The sequence below is a fragment of the Lates calcarifer genome, linkage group LG19 (assembly GCF_001640805.2).
Source record: "Lates calcarifer isolate ASB-BC8 linkage group LG19, TLL_Latcal_v3, whole genome shotgun sequence".
Taxonomy (NCBI): Eukaryota; Metazoa; Chordata; class Actinopteri; family Centropomidae; genus Lates; species Lates calcarifer.
This window is the reverse complement of record NC_066851.1, coordinates 20,983,937-21,007,091: the sequence shown is the minus strand read 5'-3', so window position 1 is coordinate 21,007,091 and position 23,155 is coordinate 20,983,937. Positions and strand designations below refer to the sequence as shown.

The 23,155-nt window shown below is 41.7% G+C and overlaps 2 protein-coding genes and 1 long non-coding RNA gene across 3 annotated transcripts in view; all 3 read right to left on the bottom strand.

Moving 5' to 3' along the window:
- Positions 1-399: 399 nt before the first annotated feature.
- Positions 400-6,940, bottom strand: ap5s1 (adaptor related protein complex 5 subunit sigma 1). The gene is made up of 3 exons (XM_018666286.2): positions 6,642-6,940; positions 5,272-5,563; positions 400-2,944 (listed from the first exon to the last, which is right to left on the bottom strand). The coding sequence occupies exons 1-3, from the start codon at positions 6,821-6,823 to the stop codon at positions 2,816-2,818; spliced, it is 603 nt and encodes a 200-aa protein (XP_018521802.1). The 5' UTR covers positions 6,824-6,940; the 3' UTR covers positions 400-2,815.
- A 4,857-nt stretch (positions 6,941-11,797) lies between these two features.
- cdc25b (cell division cycle 25B) lies at positions 11,798-19,546 on the bottom strand. The gene is given in 16 exon segments (XM_018666275.2): positions 11,798-12,958; positions 13,513-13,758; positions 13,900-13,998; positions 14,097-14,159; positions 14,262-14,366; positions 14,829-15,017; positions 15,228-15,305; positions 15,422-15,493; positions 15,495-15,560; positions 15,657-15,776; positions 16,194-16,331; positions 16,704-16,737; positions 16,895-16,936; positions 18,235-18,286; positions 18,753-18,835; positions 18,992-19,546. Coding segments are annotated over 16 exon segments (1,743 nt in total). The 5' UTR covers positions 19,207-19,546; the 3' UTR covers positions 11,798-12,817.
- Positions 19,547-21,480: 1,934 nt separating this feature from the next.
- Positions 21,481-23,155, bottom strand: part of LOC108876591 (uncharacterized) — a 31,698-nt gene continuing 30,023 nt past the window's right edge. The window contains exon 3 of the long non-coding RNA XR_001960009.1: positions 21,481-22,228. This is a non-coding gene — a long non-coding RNA (uncharacterized LOC108876591). The remainder of the gene's footprint in view (positions 22,229-23,155) is intronic.

Below are 23,155 nucleotides of genomic sequence, written 5' to 3'. Positions count from 1 at the left end.
GTCTACCAGCTCATTTTAAATTGTTTCAAAGCAGCAGCAGCATCTGTGATGTAGCCCGGTGGATTTCTGCTCTGGTGTCACTATCTGTCTCCTGTTATCAGCAACCAACCACTGGAGCTCTCATCAAGTCTGGCTTCGTACTGCCCCCTAGTGGAGAAACACTGCACTGTCTGTCCTGACGCTGCAATTTGTTGGGAAAATTTAATAAAGCGATGTTAATGAAGCCTAATAACTGAATGTGCTGAGCTAAAGAAGCCATCTTAATAAAACTAAATGTTGTGTTTCAAGATTATAAAACCACACACAAAGTTAACACTGAGTTAATTACTGAAGGTATTTATACAAACAATTTGAAGTATTTGGAGTTGACAATTTTTCTTTAACCAACCATCATGCCAGTGGGATTTATATTATATTTATTTTGTTCGTTGGATTAACAATAAATGTGGAAAAGAAACAAGAATAGGCAAACAAAATGAGGACATAGACAACAGACAGTACACAAATGAAAAGACAGAGAGAAGAGGAACAATCAAATAACAGCAAAAACCAACAGCTTATGACTTAAGTACATATGCAAACTAACTCAATCAGTTAGTTTGTATATGAGAGGAAAGAAGTCAGCCTGTAGACATGTTTTAAGACATATAAAATACTCAGATTTGAAAAAGTATCATTTTTTCCAAATAAATTCACTTACTCAGTTAGAAATTCACACACTTACTTACTTATTTTTTATCTATACAGTGTATATCTTTCATTTAAAATCTGGACAACAAAGTTTCACTGATTCACTGAAAAGCCCTTTTTCAGTGTATGTGTGCTAAAGGTTTCTACATCAAACTTGTGATGGATATAAGCTGCAAACTGGACCACAACTAGAATCATGATGTAGCAGCAGGTGTGCTGACGGCTTAAGTAAACCAACCTAATGAAAAGGGTCCGACTGGATGTATCTTCCAGAGAGAAAAGTATTCCATGTGAGCGCCTGAACCAGCTCCCAGGCTTTGTTTTATTCATAAAGTCGGTCACTGATGTTGGGTGATGAGGTCTGGCTCACAGTCAACGAGCCGGTTCATCCCAAAGGTGTTGGATGGAGGGTGAGGTCAGAGCTTTGTCAAGTTATTCTGAGCTAAATTAAGAAAACTGTTTCTTTGTGGAGCTGGTTTGAAGATTGAAAAAAAGAGGGGCCTGATATCTTAGACACTAATGTCTAAGATATCACTGTAGGCTGCAGCATAAAGACTTCCCTTCTTTAAATCATTAAGTTCTTTGGATTTGTGTGTGCCTTTGGTATATCCAATATGATTAGAAAAGATTTCCTTCATTGGAACTAAGTATCCCACCCAAAACACATGAACGCACGCACAAAAGCAGAGGTGTGTACATACTTTTGGCAACACACTATACAATGAATCCAGGTTTATCTCTGACCTTCACTGCACTGAAACTCACATGAACAACAGCGCCCTCTGCTGGCCTTACAGTGGACCTCCCTGGTTACCTGATTTAGTTGTGTTATTCAGTTCACAGGTGTTTTTACCCAGCTGACTGTGAGTTTGTGTTCTTCGTTCCCTGAGAGGTACACAACCTCCAAATCCTTCTCGTGTGTTTTGTCACTTTTAATGTTCAATCCCTTGTGCCTTGTTTTTGGAAAACCGCGTTGTGTGTCCTTGATTGCAGAGAACATGAATTTCAAAGAAAACCGCCTTGGGTAATACTAGAAATTAGTTTTATTTTTTAATACAGAAAAATAGAGAAGATCAAAGCAATTGATGCTGGCAACCAGACAGATTTTTTTCCTCTCCTTGAAAATCGCTGCTTTAGTTTTGGATTTGGTTGCCAACCCAAAACCTGCAGTTTAAGAGGCTTTTATTGGGGCAACAGGAGGAGCAGGAGAGGTCTGGTTTCATGGGGAGATGCAGTCGGAGGTACGACAGATGTTCAAAAGATATGGGAACACATTAGTTATCTGTTGTGTCTGGATGTTTCCATTTTTGTCCTTGTCATCATTTCCTGTTTTGTTGTGTATCCTGCATGCCAACATCTCTGCATTCATTCATTGTGGTTTCATAATATTTCATGTCATCTCCTGCCGTCTTCATTGTCCTCAGTGTCTCAAGAATTCTGACATTTTTGGTTCAAAATGACATTAAACAGGTTTGACTTTGATTTTTATTTGCTCCATTTCTGCTGTTTTGTTACTATGAGATGAATCATACCCCCCCCCGAACCCCAACCCCCAAAAAACATCCCAATCTGGTTTCCTCCTACTCCTCAGGAACAAAAGCGCCATTAGAAGTCATGATAAGGCACTTTGAGATTGAGTTACAATGCCAGAATTGTCAAAAACACAGGTGAAGTCTGGTTGCTCAAGGTCACACAGTGACATTTTGAGTATGGTGAATTAGATAAATAGCAGCCTTTGATGCTGATAAGTAGGTTTTTAACTGGCCTCTTCAGCTGCACTCTTTAATCTGCCACATTTTCCTTTCCACTCTTCAATTTGACAAACAGGATTTGAACTGAAGCCTCCCACACAGTAAACAGTCAACAGTGAGCTGCAAGTGGCTGAGGGAGATATTTACCACTCTGTGTGTTTACCACCTCGTGCAATCTGAAACAGCAGCTGCCAGTGGTCCGTTCTCCCTCTGCCACCACAGAAATGTCACCAAAGGTAAACAAGAGTCAACTTGTTTGTTTGAAAGCCGGCAGAGACAGCTCACAGTGATCCAGCTTAGGACTGGACGTCAAGACCGTAGACTGAGGCGATAGAAGTGACCTCAAAATGGCCGCCTGTACGGCCACTAATGGTTCACTTGGCCATGTAGGCTGCTACCTCCTTCTCTAGACTCTGGGCGAAGCGGTGGTTGAGGAAGAGGAGCTGGCCGTGAGGAAGCAGGCGGCTGAGCAGAGCATCGATACGGTTGCTCCTCAGCAGGACCTGCAGGGAGAGTTGCTGTTAGTGACGACCCCGTGCAGACTCTTTAATGACCCCACTTAGTTACAGATGGCAGTAAAATGTGTACGGCTGCAGTCTTGTTTCATTACTGTTGCCTTGTGTTTTTATTGCAGTTTCCATAATATGTAATGAGTTGCTACTGTTGAGGATTTGGCAAGTGATGCTCAGCACAGCAGCAACATTTCTGTAAACTGTTGAACTGACTTCAGTCTAATGAGTCTCTGTGACTCTGTAATAGACAAGAACTGTTATTTAAAAGCACACATATTATATCAGACGACACCAACAAATGACACTGCAACAGAGGAAACTGGGCAACTGGCTCACTGGTGCCAGTCCTCTGAGGAACCTCAAAAGCCCCAGTTCAAGACCTTTTCACATACTGTACAGAAAGACACAAATTAGAAATGTGAAAGTGCAAAACACTCGCCCAAGAATATACAGGAGCTGAAGCTCGATCATGACTGGTTGTGGATATATTTGTAGTATGTCGGTGGGACAGTTTGAGGTCCTGCTGGGGATGCAACCGCTTCATTTGAGGCAGAGGACCGGCTACTGAGACCCTCACTTGGGTTTTGGTAAGAGAGAGAGGTAGAGAGGCTCTAGATCAATCTAGTCACACCCAAGGTCCACTTACATGTTTTCCTGAGCTTTCAACCTTTACTGCACATGCAAACTCATTATCAATCATTACTGTTATGATTTCATATGATTTTATTCTGTAACTCCATTCACTGATGAAGAAGACAATGGGATACAGCTGAAAGCAAAAGAAGATACAAGAAATTGGACCTTGAGTTAGGATTGTTTTGTCCTATATTTCCAAGGGTGGTTTCAATTAATTTTATTATGTTGTATTGTGCTTATTCGCTGCATATTCCTAAGATAATTTGGGGTTGCAGGGGGGCCCAGCAATCCGGCCATGAGCGTGACTGAGTGTGAGGGATTTCCTCAAATTAAATTCATGATGATGAAGGAACATGTCACTAATGTGTTTCTAACAGTTAATAATGGAGCTCTGTGACACAGAGGAATACAGAAGATACATCAGGCAGTACTTGTTACTGGGATCAACTGATTGTTGGTCTTGATCTTTTCATGGGATTTGTTAAATATCACCAGATTAATCCTTTAAGACCAAAATAAAAAATAGTCTCCCAAACAGCAGTGGCAGAGCTAAACTCTCCAATTAGATATCTTTTCCTCCTCTAATCCCTGCCTCACAGACACAGTCAATCAACACAGACAGAACGCCAGCTTGGCTACAAACACTGGCTACAAAAAGAGACTGACCTTATTCCTCAGCCAATAGTTAAGCCACAGAGAATTTTTTTTGTAGCCACTAAAAAAGTAACCACACTAGTTGTTATGCAGGGTGTTTTTTATGTGTCAGCAAATCAAAAGGCTGCCAGACAATCTCTAAAGGTCTCACTGTGCTGATTTTGTGATTTAACTTATGATCAGTCTGACTCTCTATTCCTGCTCAGTGTTTTTCTCACCACTTAAAGCAGACTCATTCCACTTTGTTTAACAGGTCAGATCTGAGAGAGAAGTACTCTACAGCTATGGGTGAAGTACAGGGATAGTAAGGTTTCACAGCTGTTTTCTTCATGTAGACCACATTAAAGCAGCTCAATGTTAACAGTCAGATCTGAGAGAATATCGCTGGTGAGACCTGGGACGTTGTCACAAGCTGGACTACATGTGACCACAGAGACTCACAGTTTAAAATCGTAATAAACAAAGTCAAACTGACTATCATGACTACTTCTCAGTGAGGTCACATCAGACCAGGTCCAGATCAAGTCTACACATACAGTCTCATCTCAGCCTCACTACACGATTTCTGCACACTAACCTCCCCATCCCCAAGTTTGAACATTTTTGTGCAAGCTTCAAATGAATGTACCCAAATTAAAAAGGCTACAGTTCTCTAACCTTTTTGATTTAAGTCACAACCCTGGTGATCTTTGAAAGGTAACTCTTTAAATTTTACAACCAAAAAGTCAAAGCCAAAAAGTTACAGAGGCACCTAACCTGTTTATTTGCCATAAACAGGGGGAATATAAGGCCTGCAGTAGCATCTGAACCAATTCTATGTGAATGATTGTTGCAGTGATATGGAGATCACAGATGAGATGCACAAACTGAATCAGGAGACTCAGAACTTTTAAACAATGTATAATTTGTTAAGGTTGCCAAAAGGCCAAAGCTAAAAAGGTTAAACATGATTGTTTTGGGGGATTAATTAAAAACCTCCTCCTGGCTGCTTTGAAAATGAAAACCTGTCTGTTTGGGGGCGCTCTCACCTCGCTCCCCTGCCCCAGCATGTGCAGGTGCTCCAGGCAGTGTCGGGTCAGGTTGCGGAGGGTTCCCTCGGCCAGCAGCAGGTTCTCGTGGGGCTCGCAGACGAGCGTGAAGCCCAGGCTCTGGACACCCAGCCACAGAGCGCTCATCTCATCAGAGAAGGGGTCCCCGGCTCTCAGACGCACCACTCCGCTGTTGGCCTCCTGCAGGGCCAGAGCCTCCTCGCCAGGCACCGCCTCCACCAGCTGCCGGCCTGAAGCCTCCCGGGACAGAGAGACGGCGCTCCTCACCTGCCTGAGCCACAGAGGATCAGCGGTATATTTACAAAGACAGGGACAAATTGGCTGCATAGCCTCCAGGCTTCTTCAGTAATAACCATTAACTGAAGCTGGTTTTCTTTATAAATCACCATCACTATATTTTGTCATTCAAATTAGGACATAGACTGATGATTTCTAGCAGAAAGTGACGTCTTAAAGTTAGATATGTCAGAAAAACAGCCAGAATACAGCAAAGGTTTAAATGTTGATGAATGATTATTTCTTCACGCATAAAAAAAATACAAATAAAGTCTCCACATGTTGTCATTACTTGACACGCAGAACAGAATTGTCATTATTTCCCACTGCACAAAGAGTGAGCGTTTTCTTTTGACAGTAATAATCAGTGGTTATGGTTTGTCACGTGGGAGGACAGAAAGTATTTACTGTTATTGAAAACAACTGAGAGGACTGCAGTGAGGACTGACAGCCTCCACCTGCCATCTGTGATACAGTTTACATTGTGTACCAGCAGAAAATCAGCAGAGTGGATACACTGCATTACAGCAGAGAACAAGAGGAGGGTGCTATTACTCTCACACAGAAAGAGCTGGTGTTTTCAGAGGTTCTAGAAATCCAAAACCATGTGAAATACACCACATTAAGGATAAAGACGTGGATTTTCAACATCCCAGTTTATTTATCAGTGATGTTCATCTTATTAAATGGAGCTTTAGCTGACAATTTAAGTCAATTTGTGGGTTCCCTCTGCTTTTACAGCTATATCAAGATATTCTCATGCAGGATATTTAATATCAGATGAAAGAAAAGTTCAAGAGTCCACGTCTGATTATTTTAACAAAAACTCTCCAGAATTCCCACCGAGCAGCAAAATTCACTGAAAGCATTCACTCAGCTGGCAGTTTATTAACCAACACAGTCTGATTCAACAATCCTGTGAGAAATCATACGTTCACAAAGGTTATAATGTTCAGTTTGTGTTGAAACTGTTGGTGTTAATAGAATGAAATAAATAAACAAACAAAACTAACAAACTGCTGGCGCTTGAATAAATATATTCTGGGCATAAAAATAAAGAAAAAGCGACTCACCTGGCCACCACCGCTGCTTTCTCCACCTGCAGAAGTCGCCTCTCCTCCGGGCTGAGCTCCCGCTGCTGCTCGGCCAGGACTCCTTCATCTGGACCGAAGAAGCGGGAGTAGAGGACCCTGCTCTCCCCAGCAGACAGAGCACTGACCGGACACACGGTGTGGATCAGGAAACACCGAACCATGTTGTCATGTGTGGACGAAAACCACCAAAATCACACCGAATTATCATGAAAAGTGTTCACTTAGCAATGTTGTGTTGCTACTGATGTCTCACTTCCGCGTTAGTCACATGACCACCCTCGGCTACCGTTGCTTTGCGTTGTTTGAGCCAGCAGATGGCGCTCGGATTACACTGTATATTTCAGAGTTATTTTTATCTATTTCAGTTTTTAAAATGTAAACAAAGGACGAGAAGACTGTAAAAAAAAAAAAAAAAAAGAAAAGAAGAGAAAATTGAAATTAAAATATTTATATTCCTGATAAGATTTTAAAGAAGATGTTTGGGAATGTGAAAATCAGATGCAGGGCTGCAACTAATGATTATTTTCATTATCAATTCTTCTGTCGATCATTTTCTTGATTAAATGATGAATCATTTGATCAGCAAAATGTCAAAAATGCTGAAAAATAGACATTATATTCCAAATTATCAGATTCAAACTGCTTGTTTTGTTTGACTAACACAAAAAACTGATATATTTGTATATACTTGCATTTTAGAAACCACACACACTTTACCTGTATCTACATGCTGATATAAACTGACTGATTCTTGGTACATAATTTCATATAGAGGAACTACTATAGATGTCTTGTGCTCAGTCTGATACCTTTGTAAACATGGAATATGGAATTAGATTTCAAAATAAAGGTGTGTAACAGCACAAAGTCATTTTAAGTCTTATTTCAGTGCTGTGGCATTAATGTTTTTGTATCATATCTGTTATATTTTATTATACTTATACTCAGTGTAGAGTAGTATCTGTAGAAGTGGATGGGAACAGGACTGAGAGACAGACAGCGGCTGCAGAGGAGGTGAGATCAGAGATCAGAGTGTTTCTGGGTCTCAGCAGACAAACAGAGGCAGCTGTTAATCCAACAGCTGCTGCTGGTCACGCTTCTTTACTCTGAGAGGCCCTGCACTGTGTGAGCGTGAGTGTGTGTGTGTGTGTGTGTGTGTGTGTGAAGAAGCTGCAGTGACAGAGGGAAAAGAATGAAAGAAAACATTCTCTCTGCTGTGCTAACAGTTGCTCCATCGTCCTGTTAACCTCTTCACCCTCCGCCCTTCACAGACCCACTGAGACTGAAAAACACTGTAACAAGATCCGAGGATGAGACTCATTCATTTTTTGGATGAAAACCTTCCTTTCTTGTCATCCTGCTCACATCTCAGAGTCATAAGTGTAACAGCTGGATGAGAACAGCAACTTATGAGTGCATGAGGTTTGATGAGTCATGTGTTTTAGCAGCTCTGCTCCAATATTGGTCCAGACTGAAATATAAAACAAATACTGCAGATACTACCATGAAACTTTGTACAGACACTCACCATATATTCAAAATGACTTTAATGATCCCCTGACTTTTCCTCTAGCATGACACTTTTGTTTATATCTGTGATTTCAGTGAAATATCTTGGCAGTTATTGGATGGTTTACAGTAGCATTTGGTACACACAGTCATGGTGCCCAAAGAATAAATTGTAATAACTTGTATAACTTGTGTATTATCAGATCAAATTTTAAGACCAAATACCTGCAAATTAGTCTCAAACTAAAGGAGGATGTTTAGTGTTTTCAGATCTGAGCCCACACACTATGTTTATTTTTCACAAAAAAGAAAAGCCTGAACTTCCTCTTGTGTCCAAAGTAAGATCAGATTTTTTGTCACTGTTATCATTAATGTTTTTATTCCTCCTCAACAAATGATGTTCTTTCAATAACTTATTCCAGTTCATTGAGGACTAACACTGGTAGCTGAAATTGTAGCAGGGTTGAGTAATCTAGGTTAATGTCAGGTTCTGGTTTGACTGGGGAACCTCCCTAAACATTCAGCCTGGTAACATGAAGCTTTTCATCAGAATAGGTGTAGAGAAGTATTTCCACAGCACCCACACAGTGAGTAATGATTAGCCCAGGCTGCTTTACAGACATCAGTCCTCAGTAATAAAGGAGTGACTGAGAGGGATCACTGCAGGTAATAATTAGCCCAAAAGCAGCTTGAGAATTCAATGTGAAAGTGAAGCCAGATTTCTCTCATTTTTCCTGCAGAGCTTCGCTGCAGCAGGATCAGGTTTTCAGTGCGGAGCTCCAACTTTCCAAGCACAAGCAGAGCGATGGATGTGCAGCCGCTCGTGTCACGCTCACCACAAGAAAAGTCTGAGCAGGTTTCAGTATTACAGAATTATGAGTCACAGTTCCCCCTGCTGAAATAAACCAGCTGAATAAGAACAACAACAGGATGTGGGTGAAGGGATGGGACATCAGCCAGTAATACAGACCAATAAAGACAAGGCCCGCGAGTTTGAAATAAAGGAAGCTAAAGATGACATGCAACAGGGAACCAAAATATCTTTATGTCAGCTTTGCATTGTCTGCTGGAGGGAAATGAAAACAACTTCAGACCATCTCAACCTGCAGAGAGGACGCACACAAGCAAGAGAATGAGGATCAAAATCATATGTTTCTAATCCTCAAAAACAATCAAAAAGGAAGTTCACCTCACTAAATCACAGCCCCCACCCATCCTCTCAAACCACAGTGTTACTGCCGCCCTCGCCAGGTTGTTGGGACCTTGTTTTACAGGCTGGTTCGTCAGTTTACTGTCAGTGTCAACAGGTCACAACAAACAGAGGTTTCGAGGTGACACCCAGGCTGCAGCTTTGAGTGAGCTGCCTGCAGGACCCCAGGGGATGGGGGGTGTCAAACAGGACAGGCTGGGGTGAAGAGGTGGATTCACAAAGGAGAGATGGTGATATGAAGGGTGGGGTAGTTTGTAGAGCAGCTCTGCAGGGTGCTGGCATGGACCTGCCTCAACACTGCCACTGTAATCACCTCTGGTTACATTAGAACAAAGCTGCACTATTTTCTCAGGATTTTCTGAACACTGTATGTATGATGTATTTTCTGTGTAAACGTTAATTTTAAGTGGGAAAAAAATAAAGAAATAAAGTAAAAACTGGACTAAATCAGACTGAATCTTCTGACTAATCAAAACTGCAGCAAGTAGCTTTATACGTTAATTCCAAAACAACTGAGGAAATGAAAATTCTTTGTGGGAAAACTACATCAGACAGTGAGAGTATTTTCATGTATCTCAAAACACATGTGGATCTATACGTTTTATTTTTATGACTTTAAATCAGAGGCTTTTGAAAGCTGCCTCACAGACAAAGCTTCACCTTGGAGAGAAACCAACGACATTAGCACAGTGTTCATTTTCTGAAAACCCACTGCTGCAACATTTCAAGTGTCTCTCGGTTATTTTGTTGAATCCTTGTATCTCCAGCTCCTAATTGGACGGGCGCAGTTGTAAAAACCTGGCTCAGTTTTCTTCCTGGGGACCTGCCAAGGACTCATCTACATTTTAAAACCGACTGTTGAAGTGGAAAAGGAAGCTCTGCATTGAAAGGCTGCTGCCAGTGTTGCATTAGGTATGCCTCATCTAAAAGTGTGATGCCCCTTAAAACCTCAGCAACATTAACCGTCTGGTTCAGACAAAGGTGGCAGCTCGGTTATGAATAGCGGAGACTCATTGACAAGTAGATGTAAAGATCACTGACTCTCTTCCCTTTCCCCGCTAAGTTCAGTCCTCACTGTTCTGCCAACACTACTTCTTTCCAGGGTTCAGGAAAGAATTAAAGCATCTTCAGTTGAGTCTGAGTTGCACAAGACGACCAACAGATACTTGTTCAGCTGGAAACTGTTGGCGGTAAATTAGTCTTTAGACCTCAATGGGTGGAATGCAAACAAAGGCTTGCCCTCTCTTTCCCATAGACACATGGCCGCTGGGAAACTGCCTGATTTCAAACTTTGGTAAAGTGCCAGAAGGGAGGGAGTTCTGCTTTTATAACCACCTCTCCATCACGTCAGTCACGTGTTCACAGCACATGGTGGCTCTGATTTTTTTCCCTCTGTCCTGTCAGGACATGTCAGGCGCCGCCTCCACAGGAATGTGTGTGTGTGTGTCTGTGGACACGTGCTGCAGCAGCAGCAGCAGAGAGGCCACTCCCAAGGTCGGCCGCAGAGGGAGAATTTGAAAAAACAGGAACTGCTCTGTGTGCAGGAAAACCTGTGTCCCCGCCACGCAGAGCCAGAGACCAAACAAAAACGGCAGATGTGCTATTCTTAGAGTTTAAGTTTGCTCCTGCACATCAGGGCCCTGTTTCCAGGTTCAGGTCAGAAAACTGAGAAAAATTCCTCTCACAAGCTTCCAAATCCCACAGTGACAAAACTGCATGTTTAAACTTTCAAACCGCTGAATTTGTTGAATCAACAGAGAGAAGTGGAAAATCCTCACATTAGAGAAAGTGGGACCAGACTGTTTGGTATTTTTGCACAATGAATTAAACTGAATGAAAAAATCTTTGATTAAAGATTAGCAAACTTGTTAAATTACAAACAATTTGGTGCCATCACTGACAGGTGTAGTGTTAATACACACATGCAGCAAAGGCAAACAATTGTCTGCATGCTATGAACAAGTTTGGTCAGTTTTAAGTGCACTATAGAGATTTACACGGTGAATACAGACAATTTGATCAAATATGAACATTTCCAGGTTTTATTTTGCAAAATGATCAGGTTACTTTAAATAAATCTAGTTCTTGACTCTGGCATAAAGAGAAATCCAGGAACAGGGCTGGGAACCAACACTCAAATACCAAAAGCTGCTTCAAATTACTGTTGAGATTAGTTTTGTTAAGTTTGTTAATTGATCAGATGACACCCACTTTAAATATTATTTTGCCAATTTTGAGGTTGGATTTTATTTAGGGAAAGTGCTTGCACAAATGTTTGTGTTTAGACAACATTAAACATTTGAGAAGTTAAGTTTCTTTAGGTAAATTAGTGGCATCTTAAAAATGTTTATACCATCCAATAACCTTTGTATAGAACACTCAGTCCACAAAAGCACAAAATGCTGACAATTGAATATCCCATTTGAACGCACATTGGATCTTTATTTCAGCAGCTCCCCCATGAGCCTGTACCAAAAATATTCAAACCACCCCGTTCATTATAAACTGACATCATTAGCTCTGCAGAGGGGAAGACATTTTTCTCTCTGAACATTAAGAGATTCAAAGCAAAACAAAAAGGTGTTTTTCTTAGATCAAAAATCCTCTTCACACTTGCTGACCTGCAGCATTAGAAAAATCTCACTGCAAAGTTAACAGGTAGTTTGTTTGCTTTGGTTTCTTCTGACCGAGGGAAAAAAAAAAGAAAAAAGTATTGCAACTGCTCAGGAAGAAGATGAAAAAAAGCTCTTACACTTTTACAGGTTGTCAGTAAATATCCAATTAGCTTTTTGGGACGCCTAGAAAAAGGCATGCTTTCACAACAATGTTTAAACAGGGGTCAACAAAATTCATTAAAAGCAAGATTCAAAAAAACTGTATTAAAAAAAAAGCACCTCACCATTTCAGGTTTTTAAATTAAGTGCTTAAATAAGGTGGAACATGACAAATGCAAAATAAAAAATAAAAATAACAAACCAAAAATATCCAGTGAGGAGACTGAAAGACAAACTTCAGATGTGGCAGTGTGGTTGAGTTGTTAGAAACCTGGCAGTGATTTGTGTTTGCTTACGCCGGCATAATGACAAAGGTAAAACAGGCGGCAGGTCCGAGTGGTTTTTAAAACAATCACATTGCTTCAGATCATCTTAATGAAATCTTTTCACTGCACCTCAGAGACTTCTTTTACAGTCAAGGGTTCATCATTTCACATCTTTCCCTCTTTAAATTTGCATAAATAACCAACTTTTGTTACAATTAAAATGAAACTTTCGGGACTTCAGAAAATCCCTGTTCTGCTGGTGCAATCCCAAAAACTGGCGGGGCGAGGCCTCGGGCTCGGAGAGAAATTTGCTCTCAAATCTGTTCGGGGGGAGGAAGAGGGGGTTGGGGGGAGGCAGTGTGTGTTAGAGGCAGTTTTGTGAGGACGAGGAGGCGATCAGAGCTTCTTCAGTCGGCTGTACATGTCTCTCTTGCTGCGCTCCCCGGCCCAGGTGCGACTCTTGAGGCGGAACTTCCTAAGGTCCTCCTTGAAGTCCTCGTGGTGCATGGGCCGGTAGGACTGAGGTTCACATTGTGACTGCGCAGGAAGACAAGGAGACAAGTTCAGAGAACTGAACAGCCACAGAGGGTTTCATTCTTTTTACTGTGAGGTAGAACAGCCTAACGAATGTCTGATACTGGAAGTGGACTTTTGAAATAAACTTCAACTAAACTCCACTCAGCTGTTCTAACAGTCAAGACACATACTGCGAGGTGCAGCTGAAAGCTCGCAAAAGGCTCGTAAGTGGACCTTGAGCTGAAGTTATTCCATCACACATACTGGTCCCAAAACGTTTCAGCATGTATCCTGAGTAGTGCTGTAAGGCTGCTTGCTTGTGTGTATGTTGTGTGGTTTCCAGTACCAACCCTGACTAACAGAGCCATCTGTAGCCGTACTAATGTCACTGCCAATGACTGAAGATCATAATAAATCAAATCAAGTTTAATTCAATGATCCAATCAAAGTCTCAGACAGCTACTGAATGGATCTTGTAGTAGACCGATTTGTAAACAACCAAGTTAGATGGGTGTTGTTGAATCTTAACTGGCAGACAAAGTGTCAGCTCTGGTGGAACCGGAAGCAAAACTAACCTGAAAATCAGGGAAGAAGTCTTTGTATCCGCCCTTGAGGATGTAGAGCTCGGGGTAGTGGAGTATGGGGTAGTCGTTCATGGCGCGGTCTCGCTCCCTGACAAAGCGGCACATCCGGGGGCCGCGCTCCGACGAGAACTCGCAGTGGAAGACAATGACGACTCGTTTCTCTGGGCAGGACGGGACGATGGGGGTCTTCAGGAGGAAATCCTCCACCTGTTCCTCCTGGTGCAGGTTCAGGGCTCCCTGAGAGGACAGAGAGGAAGTTTAGTTCAAAGTACAGGAACTGACCCTGAGGCTATTTATAGAAGAAAGTACTGATGGATTAATCAAGAAAATAATCATTAGTTGCAGCTCTACTTAACGTGTTGGCTGACGTTGACTCACCTTGATGTGTCCTCCCTCAAACTCGTAGGGGTAGCGGCAGTCGATGACAATGACTCGTTCAACTAGATGGTTAAACTGGCCAGTCAGAGCTGCCACCATCTAAAGACCACAGAAAACCAACTTTAATGTTTAATTTCTTAAAATAATGTACAATTACAGCAGACACAAAGAGGAAAGCAGCCAGAACATCTACTCACAATGTCTGAGGTAATGTACTTGAGGTCTTGGTGTTTGCCGTCCACTGTGGGTAATACAAATGGCTAAAAGACAAAAAAGGAGATTGGATTAGACAGGTTAATTTCACATAATTAAAGACATCAATGTTAAGAAACACGGCTGGAGATCGTTGCAGTCTTTCTCACCTTGGTGAAATCTCCAATTAGCTCATTAGAGCCGTCCTCACCGTCCAGCAGCTTCTCAATCTCTGTCTGACAGAAGGATTTGGACCTCTGGAGCAGGGAACAGCCCTGGAAGGAGAAGAGGAGGGAGAGACTTAAGGAGGCAGTCAAGGAGAAAATGGGGTAATTCGAGATCGTCTGTAAAAGGTAGTGACAATGGCCAGTCAGCCTCAGCGGCTGTTTCAGGAGCAATTTCTCCACGTCCACTGAGGAGGTAACAGATGGTCGGTGGAGCTGCAGGTTTGTGCTTTTGTCAAAACTGATCATTTCCTACATTCCGAAAGGCGATCAGGTGATATCTACCTTCACACCATCAGCTCCCAGATGAATAACAGCAGCTGCATGAAGCTCAAGAAAGAGTCAAACACTTGAGCTTAACCTCACATCTCTATCTCTGTTAGACAAGACTGTTTCCAGCTAGTGGCTTAACTTGACTTCATTTGGTCTCAATTAAACAGAGAATGGTATTATTTCTACTTCTGTTTCTACTCATCATGTTTTGGTGAGGACTGAGCGGCAGTGAGGACTCACCATCCGTGGGGATTCGGGGTTTTGCTCCAGGATGGTGACTTGTGTTCCTGCCAGGCTGCGCCGTCTCTTCACCCTGACCGGTGTGTTTTCATCTGCGGGGCAGTCAGGGCGCTTCACGGAGGGACGGGAGACCGGACTGGGCATGGAGGGCGAACGGAACAGGCTTCGTGGCCGACAGCGAATCACAGGCTGAAGGAGAGAGAAAAAAAATCCAACATCAAACTCTATAGTGCATTTACATTTTGTGGCCTTAAGGGGGCATGTCTAATAAATGCAGTCTGTTGCTTTGCCCCTGTGTGTGAAATAAAACATGCTGCTCAAGTCTCACTGCTTTGCTCTTATAATTCTTCCCAGATATATTCTACCACAGAGCTTTTGTTTGGTAGTGGGCAAACTTACAGAGTCTTCTCCTGTACTGTCAGACACCAGTGGAGCAGTGAGCAAGCTGGCCATTCCCATCGGCATCCCAGAGTCGTTCTGTAGGCGACAGAGTGTTGACAATTACTTAGAGACAGTTTATTGTACTCAGATAATCTCAGAGGATTTTTTTTTTTTTTTACTGGCAGACAATCTGTAAAGTGACAGTGCCTTACCTCCATGTTGTCGTCCAGTACTTCCAAAAATCCGTCGTCATCGTCGTCGTTCAGAGAGGAGGTGAGGGAGGAACCGTCTCAGGAACATGGGGCTGGAGTCATAAAAGTGGAGCTGCTGGATTGGAGGAGGTGAGGAAAGCTGGATAAGAGGGGAAAAGAGAAGAGTTTGCATCTTTCTAGAACACGGGTCTCAGCATGATGCACAAAGAAACCGACTCTTCAGACGTTCACATACCATGAGGGCTGGTGCTGAGCTGGGGCGGCGAGCAAACGCGTCCTTGGACTGTCCGCTGTTGAAGGAGCGCACACGACACCGCGACGCCGGCTTGGTTGGTTTCTTGAATTCAAAGCCCTCCTGAAAATACATTTTAAGAAAAAAAAAAATTTCAGGAAGCGTTACCAACAACTAGTTGTTTTTTTATGGATAAAGCTCAAGAAAATTTTACTCTTTCCTAACTGAGAGGCTGCAGGTCTGTTGCCGAGCTACACATAATAATTCTGGAGGCATTCTGTACCAACAATAAACTTACAAAAGGAAAAAAACTGTACTTGGGAAAATCCTCTTTTTAACACCTTATACTGACACTAATGTTAATATAATAACCACGTAACCAAATTTTTAAGTCAAATGATGCAATGCCTTTGTCATGGAAACAAATCAGCATTCAGAGTTGCACTAAAAGTTCTGTTAGCTTCTGTATCCAACAAGAAAAAAAAAAGATGTAGGTTCTCCTTTCAAGCACTTTCTACCAAAGAAACAGGCACCACTGACCTCCGGCATGTTCTCTTTGTTGTCGTGTTGAGAGGAGGAGGCAGCATTTATTTGGGAGGGTTGTTGGCCGAATATTCCGTAGCGGTGAGAATCTGTTTCCTGTCCCTTCAGAGACGGACTGAAGCCCAGGAGCTGGAGCTGAGGGGGGAGAGGAGAGATACAATCAACAGAGACTCAGCAACTGTAAACAAGCTGTTCTGTGGTGGGTTAACACTGGAGGGTGTTCTGTACTAACTCAATTAAAGCCCAAATCTTGCTACTCAGTGACATTATTTTGAGGTTTTGTCTCCTGCACAGTCCATCATTCTCCTGTCCCCAGTGTGCTTTATGATCTATTCAATTTTAAACTTTCCTGGAGGAAATTTTTGGGGATTTGGACGCTTGACGGCCAAATTAGAATGACAGATCACATTCCTACAGAATCGGTCAGCCTGGAACATCAGCCACAGATTAAACCAATTAAAATAAATCCACGCAAAGCTGTAAACACAAACATGACAAATTTCTTACTGGCAATGAGTTGATTCTTCGGATTGGTATCCTCCTATAATTGATAGGAGGGAGAGGAAGCAGTCAATACGGATCAAATCAACAGACTGTTTTAGTTTGTGTAGTAAAATACTCCCTGGAGAGCAATGTTGTTCAAATAGGGAGAGGCAGTAACGGCCAAATACCAGAATATTGACTGGAAAGCAACTTACTCGTTGACAACTCGGCTTGACTGCTGAATGGCCTTTTCAAATCTGTAACAGAAAAATTTAATCTGTTAGTAAGAAATTCTTAAAAATGCAACAGATTTTAAGATATTGTTGAACATAAAAGAAAAGTAACAGGTCTTTGTGTTGAAACTTGCTAAGCAAGAGGCTGGAAGGCCTAATTGCCAGTAGAGACATTGTGCGCCCATAAACTACAAAGAACCTGGAGCTCTATTGAGAAACCAAGAGGAACGGTTGGACTAGAGGAAGTTGGGTGAATGCATAGAGGCGAAGAGGTGGTCCTTTGCACTGGAGTAATGCCCACCTGTATGCTAAATAAGCTGAGTGGAGAGCTTGTAGCTAAGGAGGGGGATGGAGGACAGGAGAAGGGAAGCAGAGATCAGCTAATCTACCATATGCCTGCTGGAGCCGATGCCGCCAACCCCTTTTCTGCAAGGGCCCTTTGTTTGTCAAGGGGGGAGCGTGTCCCATTCAATGCAGACCAGAGGAAGGGAGGGCAGTTGTTCTCTGGGGGTGCCCTCATTTCAATAGCCCTGACGCAGAAAAAACTCCTGCCCCCTTTTTCCTATTGAAATAACAGTGCATAGGAAGAGTGTGCCAAAATCCAGAGGGGGTGGGCTTATCATTAAACCCAAGCGCGGGGCACGTCGTCCTCCCCCAACCTGGAAATCTCCTAGCAACCGAACAGCTGTAAAAGGAGGTGAATGAGGTCTTCAGCACCAAATGCTGCTGTAAAGGAACTTGCACATCACACTCGCACATCTGACGGTGGCAGATGTCTGCAGAGACTTGCCCAACTGAGAATTAAGGAAAGGGCCACCCAAGATTAGGCAGCTGAGGATATGCTGACAAACTGGTAAAAGATAACAAAGCTGAGCACAACTGGTGCGCCTAGTTTCTTCTTGATCAGATACAGAAAATGGGAAACTTGTCCTTTTGCCTGTAGGAATTTATACAAATTAGTTTCTACTTAATATCTTCTCTTGTCCCTGTGTACCTTGTCCAAAGTGTTCACATAACCAATTAAAATAATCAACAACTGTAAACTGTAACATTCCAGACCACATGCTCTTTTCACTTAACTTTAAATACACAAAGAAAGTTAAGCTGACGTGCTTTATCGGCTAATCTGCTTAGTTAAAATGAGCGAAGCTGTCATCTTAAAGCCAACGGTAAAAATAATAATCCTACAGATGAGAAATGCTTGGCTCAGCTGAGCTCAACGACAGGGTGGAGGTGGGGGGTTGGCGGAGGGGGGTGAGAGAAGGGGCACAGCTCACAGGCTGATTGATTAGAGCAGACATGAGGAGGACAGTTCAACTTACGTGTCTTCAACTTCAACAGCATCCATGGGGCTTGGGGGATCCATGCCGAGGCCTGAAGGAAGAGATGTGTGTCACAAATCGAATACGCACAGGGTGGGCCACTGGCACCAAAAAACAGCTGATTACCAGTGGATTAGAAATGTAGCTGGTGAATTTTGCAGTTTAACTGAGACTAAACTGTAAATTTGGGTTTGATTTTTGCACTATAGACATACACGTGACTGCAGCTGTGCATAAAAGTAAATAGGACAGCAAGTGACAATTATTTCATTGTCAATTATGATTGTTAAATCTAACAAAAATAGCTAATTCTCATGATTGCAAAGTTCAGAATAAGGTAATGTTTGGCATTATTCTCAAAAAAGTTAGCAAACCAATCATGGACAGTGCTCTTTATCTCATGACCACATCTAAAGTTGAGGTGCACGGCTATGAAATCAGACAGACATTAGAGCCCTCGGGCATCAATTGTAATGGAATCAATTAGCACAGACAATAGGTCTTTTAGGATGGCTCACCAGCATCAGATGAGACGTCAGAGGCAAAGGAGGGAACCTTTTCAAGGGGTGCATGCTTTCTCCTTTTCGGGGTATCACAGTGGCTGTATGGGAAAGAGATGAACAAGAAAAAACAATGGTGTGAACACCAAACCAGACTATGCATGCTGGTCTATGGACTGGAACAAACGGAATTTCTTGGCTTGCAAAAAACAGCATTAAGTAGACAAACATGACGGATAAAACTTTAATAACTATACCTGCCAAGTCCAGCTAAATTGTTCATGTCCAGAGCCAAATTGGTGACAGGCGACAGGACAGTCGCGGGTCCAGGGGAGAAGAGATTCCTGCAGTGCGAGTTCTTGGAGTTCAGCTCGGGCAGAGAGAGCGAGGAAAGCCCGGGGATCCCGTCGGGCCTACTCGTAAAACCAGTATTAACAGGACTGGCGCTGCTAAAAACATTTATCGACTCCATCGTTAGCTGTCCAATTTCTATAAATCCCGCGGTCGTTATTGCCTCGTGGTGGATTTAGGTTGAATTTCGGGTCGGAGAGTGCCAATTAGTTAGCAAGACGGTCCAAACTTCAAGCTAACCAGAGAGCTAACCAGTTAGCTAGCAACAATTTAAGAAAACATTTCCAAACCATTCGATCCGAAACACCCGCTGGAAGTGACTCGGTGGTTCCGTGTGGAGTAAAACTTTGATTCAGTCTTGCTAATCTGGTAAAATCACATAGTTGTTGATTGTGGCAGAGAGCTGCAGCACAGCGTACTCCCTCTCTGACAGCCCCTTGTTTCTGAGAAAAAGAGACTGAGGCTGCTCGTATTTATGTTCAAAATAGAAGTTCAGGAGCGGCAATCTTTCAGCCAATCAGCGCCTTGTTACGTCCCACCGACCAATCAGAGCGCAGAACAGCTCTCCGCTGTTGTCCTGTCGCCGGATGAGGGAGAGGAAGGAGGATGTGACACAATCCTTTAAAATTTTCATCTTTCTCCTCACATATCTTTTGTTCTCACCCTCTCAACTGTGGACTGAAACTCTCATCAGCCACTATGTGAAATATTCATCTCTCACTGCCATTTTCGTTTGGTTTGAATTTGAAGAAAAAAAACTTGGCTGCTGATAAAGAGATGTTGAAAAAATGATTTTTTTTTTTTTTAAATGAACAGAGCTTTGCAAAATCCCTCTACGCTTGGCAAAATGTCTGTGCTGGCAAGCCTGTATTCAAATGCTGCAAACAAAGACACTACATGTATCTAAACTGGGGTCCAACTGATTCACACAATCAGATTATTGCATCATCTCACTGCATATGTTTGTGTAAACTGATAAATACATTTTTGCAGTTTTGACTTCTGCTTTAACCTCATACATGAACCTCTTTAGTTTCTATGGATGGAAATGAGCATTGTAACTTTTTCAGCCAGTTTTCAGCCTTTGTTTAAGTAAAAGTACAATTGCCAAGTGGTAAAAATACTCTATTACAAGTAGAACTCCTGCATTCAAATGTAAGCATGACCAACAAAATGTACTTTAAGAATCAATGGTTAAAGTACTCCCCTTAACTTTTACACCATTAGATTATTATTATCGTATAGAAGACATGGTTGCATCATGTGTGAGCAGCATTTCACTGCTGTAGTTGTTTGAGGTGGAGCTTACTTTTAACTATCTCATAGAGAAGCATAACTAATGATTATTTCATTATGAATGAACCTGCTGATTATTTACTCAAGTCATCAGTTGATTGTTTGCTTTGTAAAGATGAAAGTGAAACGTTTCTTGTTTTGTTTGACCAAACCTATGGGGTATTCAGGTTACTATAATTTAAAGAGAAGTATTTCAGCTGTACTTGTACACAATGTTGGGTAGTTTCATCCATAAGAAAGGTTTATTTTGAAAGGTCTTCATATGTTTTGTAGGCAAATCTTAATTGATGAAGTAACTAGTAAGATACATATAGTGGAGTTAAAAGTCCAAACTAAGTTCCCTCTGAATGTAGTAGAGTATTAAGTATGAAGTAGAATGAAAGGAAAATAGTTAGTAAGTAAAGTCCAAGTACCTAAAATTTGTACTTGAGTACAGTACTTGAGCATATGTACTTAGTTACTTTTCACAACTCCAAAGACTGAGCAAAAGTAGTAATAGCCTACTACAGAGTAAATCTCATTAAAAGTTTTTATTGAACCAAAGGAAATAAGTGTCTTAAACACAGAGTTGAAGTTTAAAAATGTAAAGTACACTCAGTGGTGGAGGAAGTATTCAGGTCCTTTACTAAAGTAAAACTCCTCTCAGTGTCTCTCAGCACATTGTGACATGACCATGTGCATGTTTACCAGTAATGGCTGCCAAGCTCATACGCCTCCCACACAAAGTGACTCAGACAAAAGACATTATTTTCACTGATGTAATGGATTCTTCCTTTTTAATGTTTCTCTTCCTCTCTGTTACAAATCAGTGAACACACACTCTTCTCCTTTAACTTTCTAAAATCATATTAAATTCATGAATCTTTATACGTTGCAAAAAGCAACATGAAGTCAGGGAGAAAACAGTCAAACCTCAGGAGCAGAGAGGCTTGTTGTGTCTGAATGTTTATAGACTACGTGAATGTATGTGATCTGTATTTGCGGGTGCATGTGTGAGAGTGCACCTTTTAAAGTGGTTTTAGTTATGTTTTCCACCACTTCCTGTCTCACATGAATAAAATTGCAACTATATGTTTCAGGAAATAGAATTAGGACATCCTCGCGTCCATGTTTTTATTCAAAATAAGAAACTGTTTCCTCTTATACCTACAAAATAAAAACACTGAACTATATTTTAAATGGTCACTACTGTTTTTTTGGATCATAAATTCTAAAAACTTTCATCAGAAATATTAAAAGTTTCTGCTGGAAGGTGCACAGGGTGAGGCCATTGTTCCTCTCTACCAGGACTTCATTTTTTCTCACTAACACACTCAACAAACAGGGCCCAAAACCCATGTTTGTAAAGTCAAATACATCATTGCTGACCAAGACTGTCTTTAACTAGTTGAACCAGACACCTGAGGCAGTCCAACTGACAAAACCAGATGCATGTAAACACTAAAAATACCTCAGTGTTTTGCCTGAGGTTTATAGGAGTTTGTAGTTCGTGGTTCTGCTGCTTTTCCCCACGTCTCCAAACTTTTTCTTCCATAAGATGTCCAGGTTTTATCATGCACACACTCCTGATTGGATTTACAATGCTGAATGTACGATTATGTGTAATTCAGAATCCGATGAATCGTCAGGCGGCACCCATTTTAGCACAACAACAGTGTTTTGGTATTCGTAAGGCAGGGTGGTGTACTGACCTTCAGCAGGTCGAATAACCACTGTTCACCTCTGTTCGGTCTTTGTTCAGGTTCAAGTATCTGTGTGATTGGCATCACAAATGTAAATAAGGCTTAATGAACTTCCCTGGAGAGGTACGAGCACGGGCCTGTGACTCCGGGCTCCTCACACCACATCTGAAAAGAGGAGACAAAAGAGAGAGAGAGACAGTGAGTGGCTCACCCCGAATAAAACCTCTGCAAACCTCCCAACACCTTCTGTTCCCACCAAACCTGCACCGACTCCCCGCTGACAGCTGGTTTCCTTTTTTACTCAAGCTCACACCAACAGACACACAAATGACAAGATTCACAATCTGCTGAAGAAGACACTGTATAAGAACATGCTCCTCATTCATTCATTCATTCGTTCCCTTTAAATTAGTGTAACTTTCTGTCATATGTAGGAGGAATAATCTCAGGAGTTCAAGGTTTTACTAACCAGGAGACCATTTCTATTTCAGCCAGATTCCCAGCTTATTAAAATGTTTTTGCATATTTTATCCAATTTGCTACAAATCATGTGTACTACGGGTTATAGTGAACTAATCCTATTTTATTCACCAATGCAAAGCCAGCTACATTATGAAAAACATGTTTCTGCATTTTAGAAATTTTCAATTCTGTACCATATTGTACCAAATGAAAATCAACCAGCAGACTCTTGATACTGTAATCTATCCCTGTAATCCATCAAAGTGTCCATCAAGTCATCTTATATCTTATATCAAATTTACACTATTGTTGCATTGCACAACGAACACAAAACTCAAGGAAGTTTCAAGAGTCTGCCAAATTATTTTAAGGGAATTAATAGAAACTAATGGCTGGCTGTAACCTAAAATAAATGTAACCCTGCTTAGAAAACATTTGAGTATGTTACAGTTCAAGTACTTTACACATAACTTGTGAAAGAGTAAAAATTTCTAAACACACATCTATGGACCTTTAAGAATGAGATGGGCGTTAGTTTTCCTCGTGGCTTTAAGGCTTTGAGACAGCTTAATAGAATAAAATCAACCTTGTAAACTTGTGTAAGTGCTGCTACAAAAAGTGCTCAGTGGA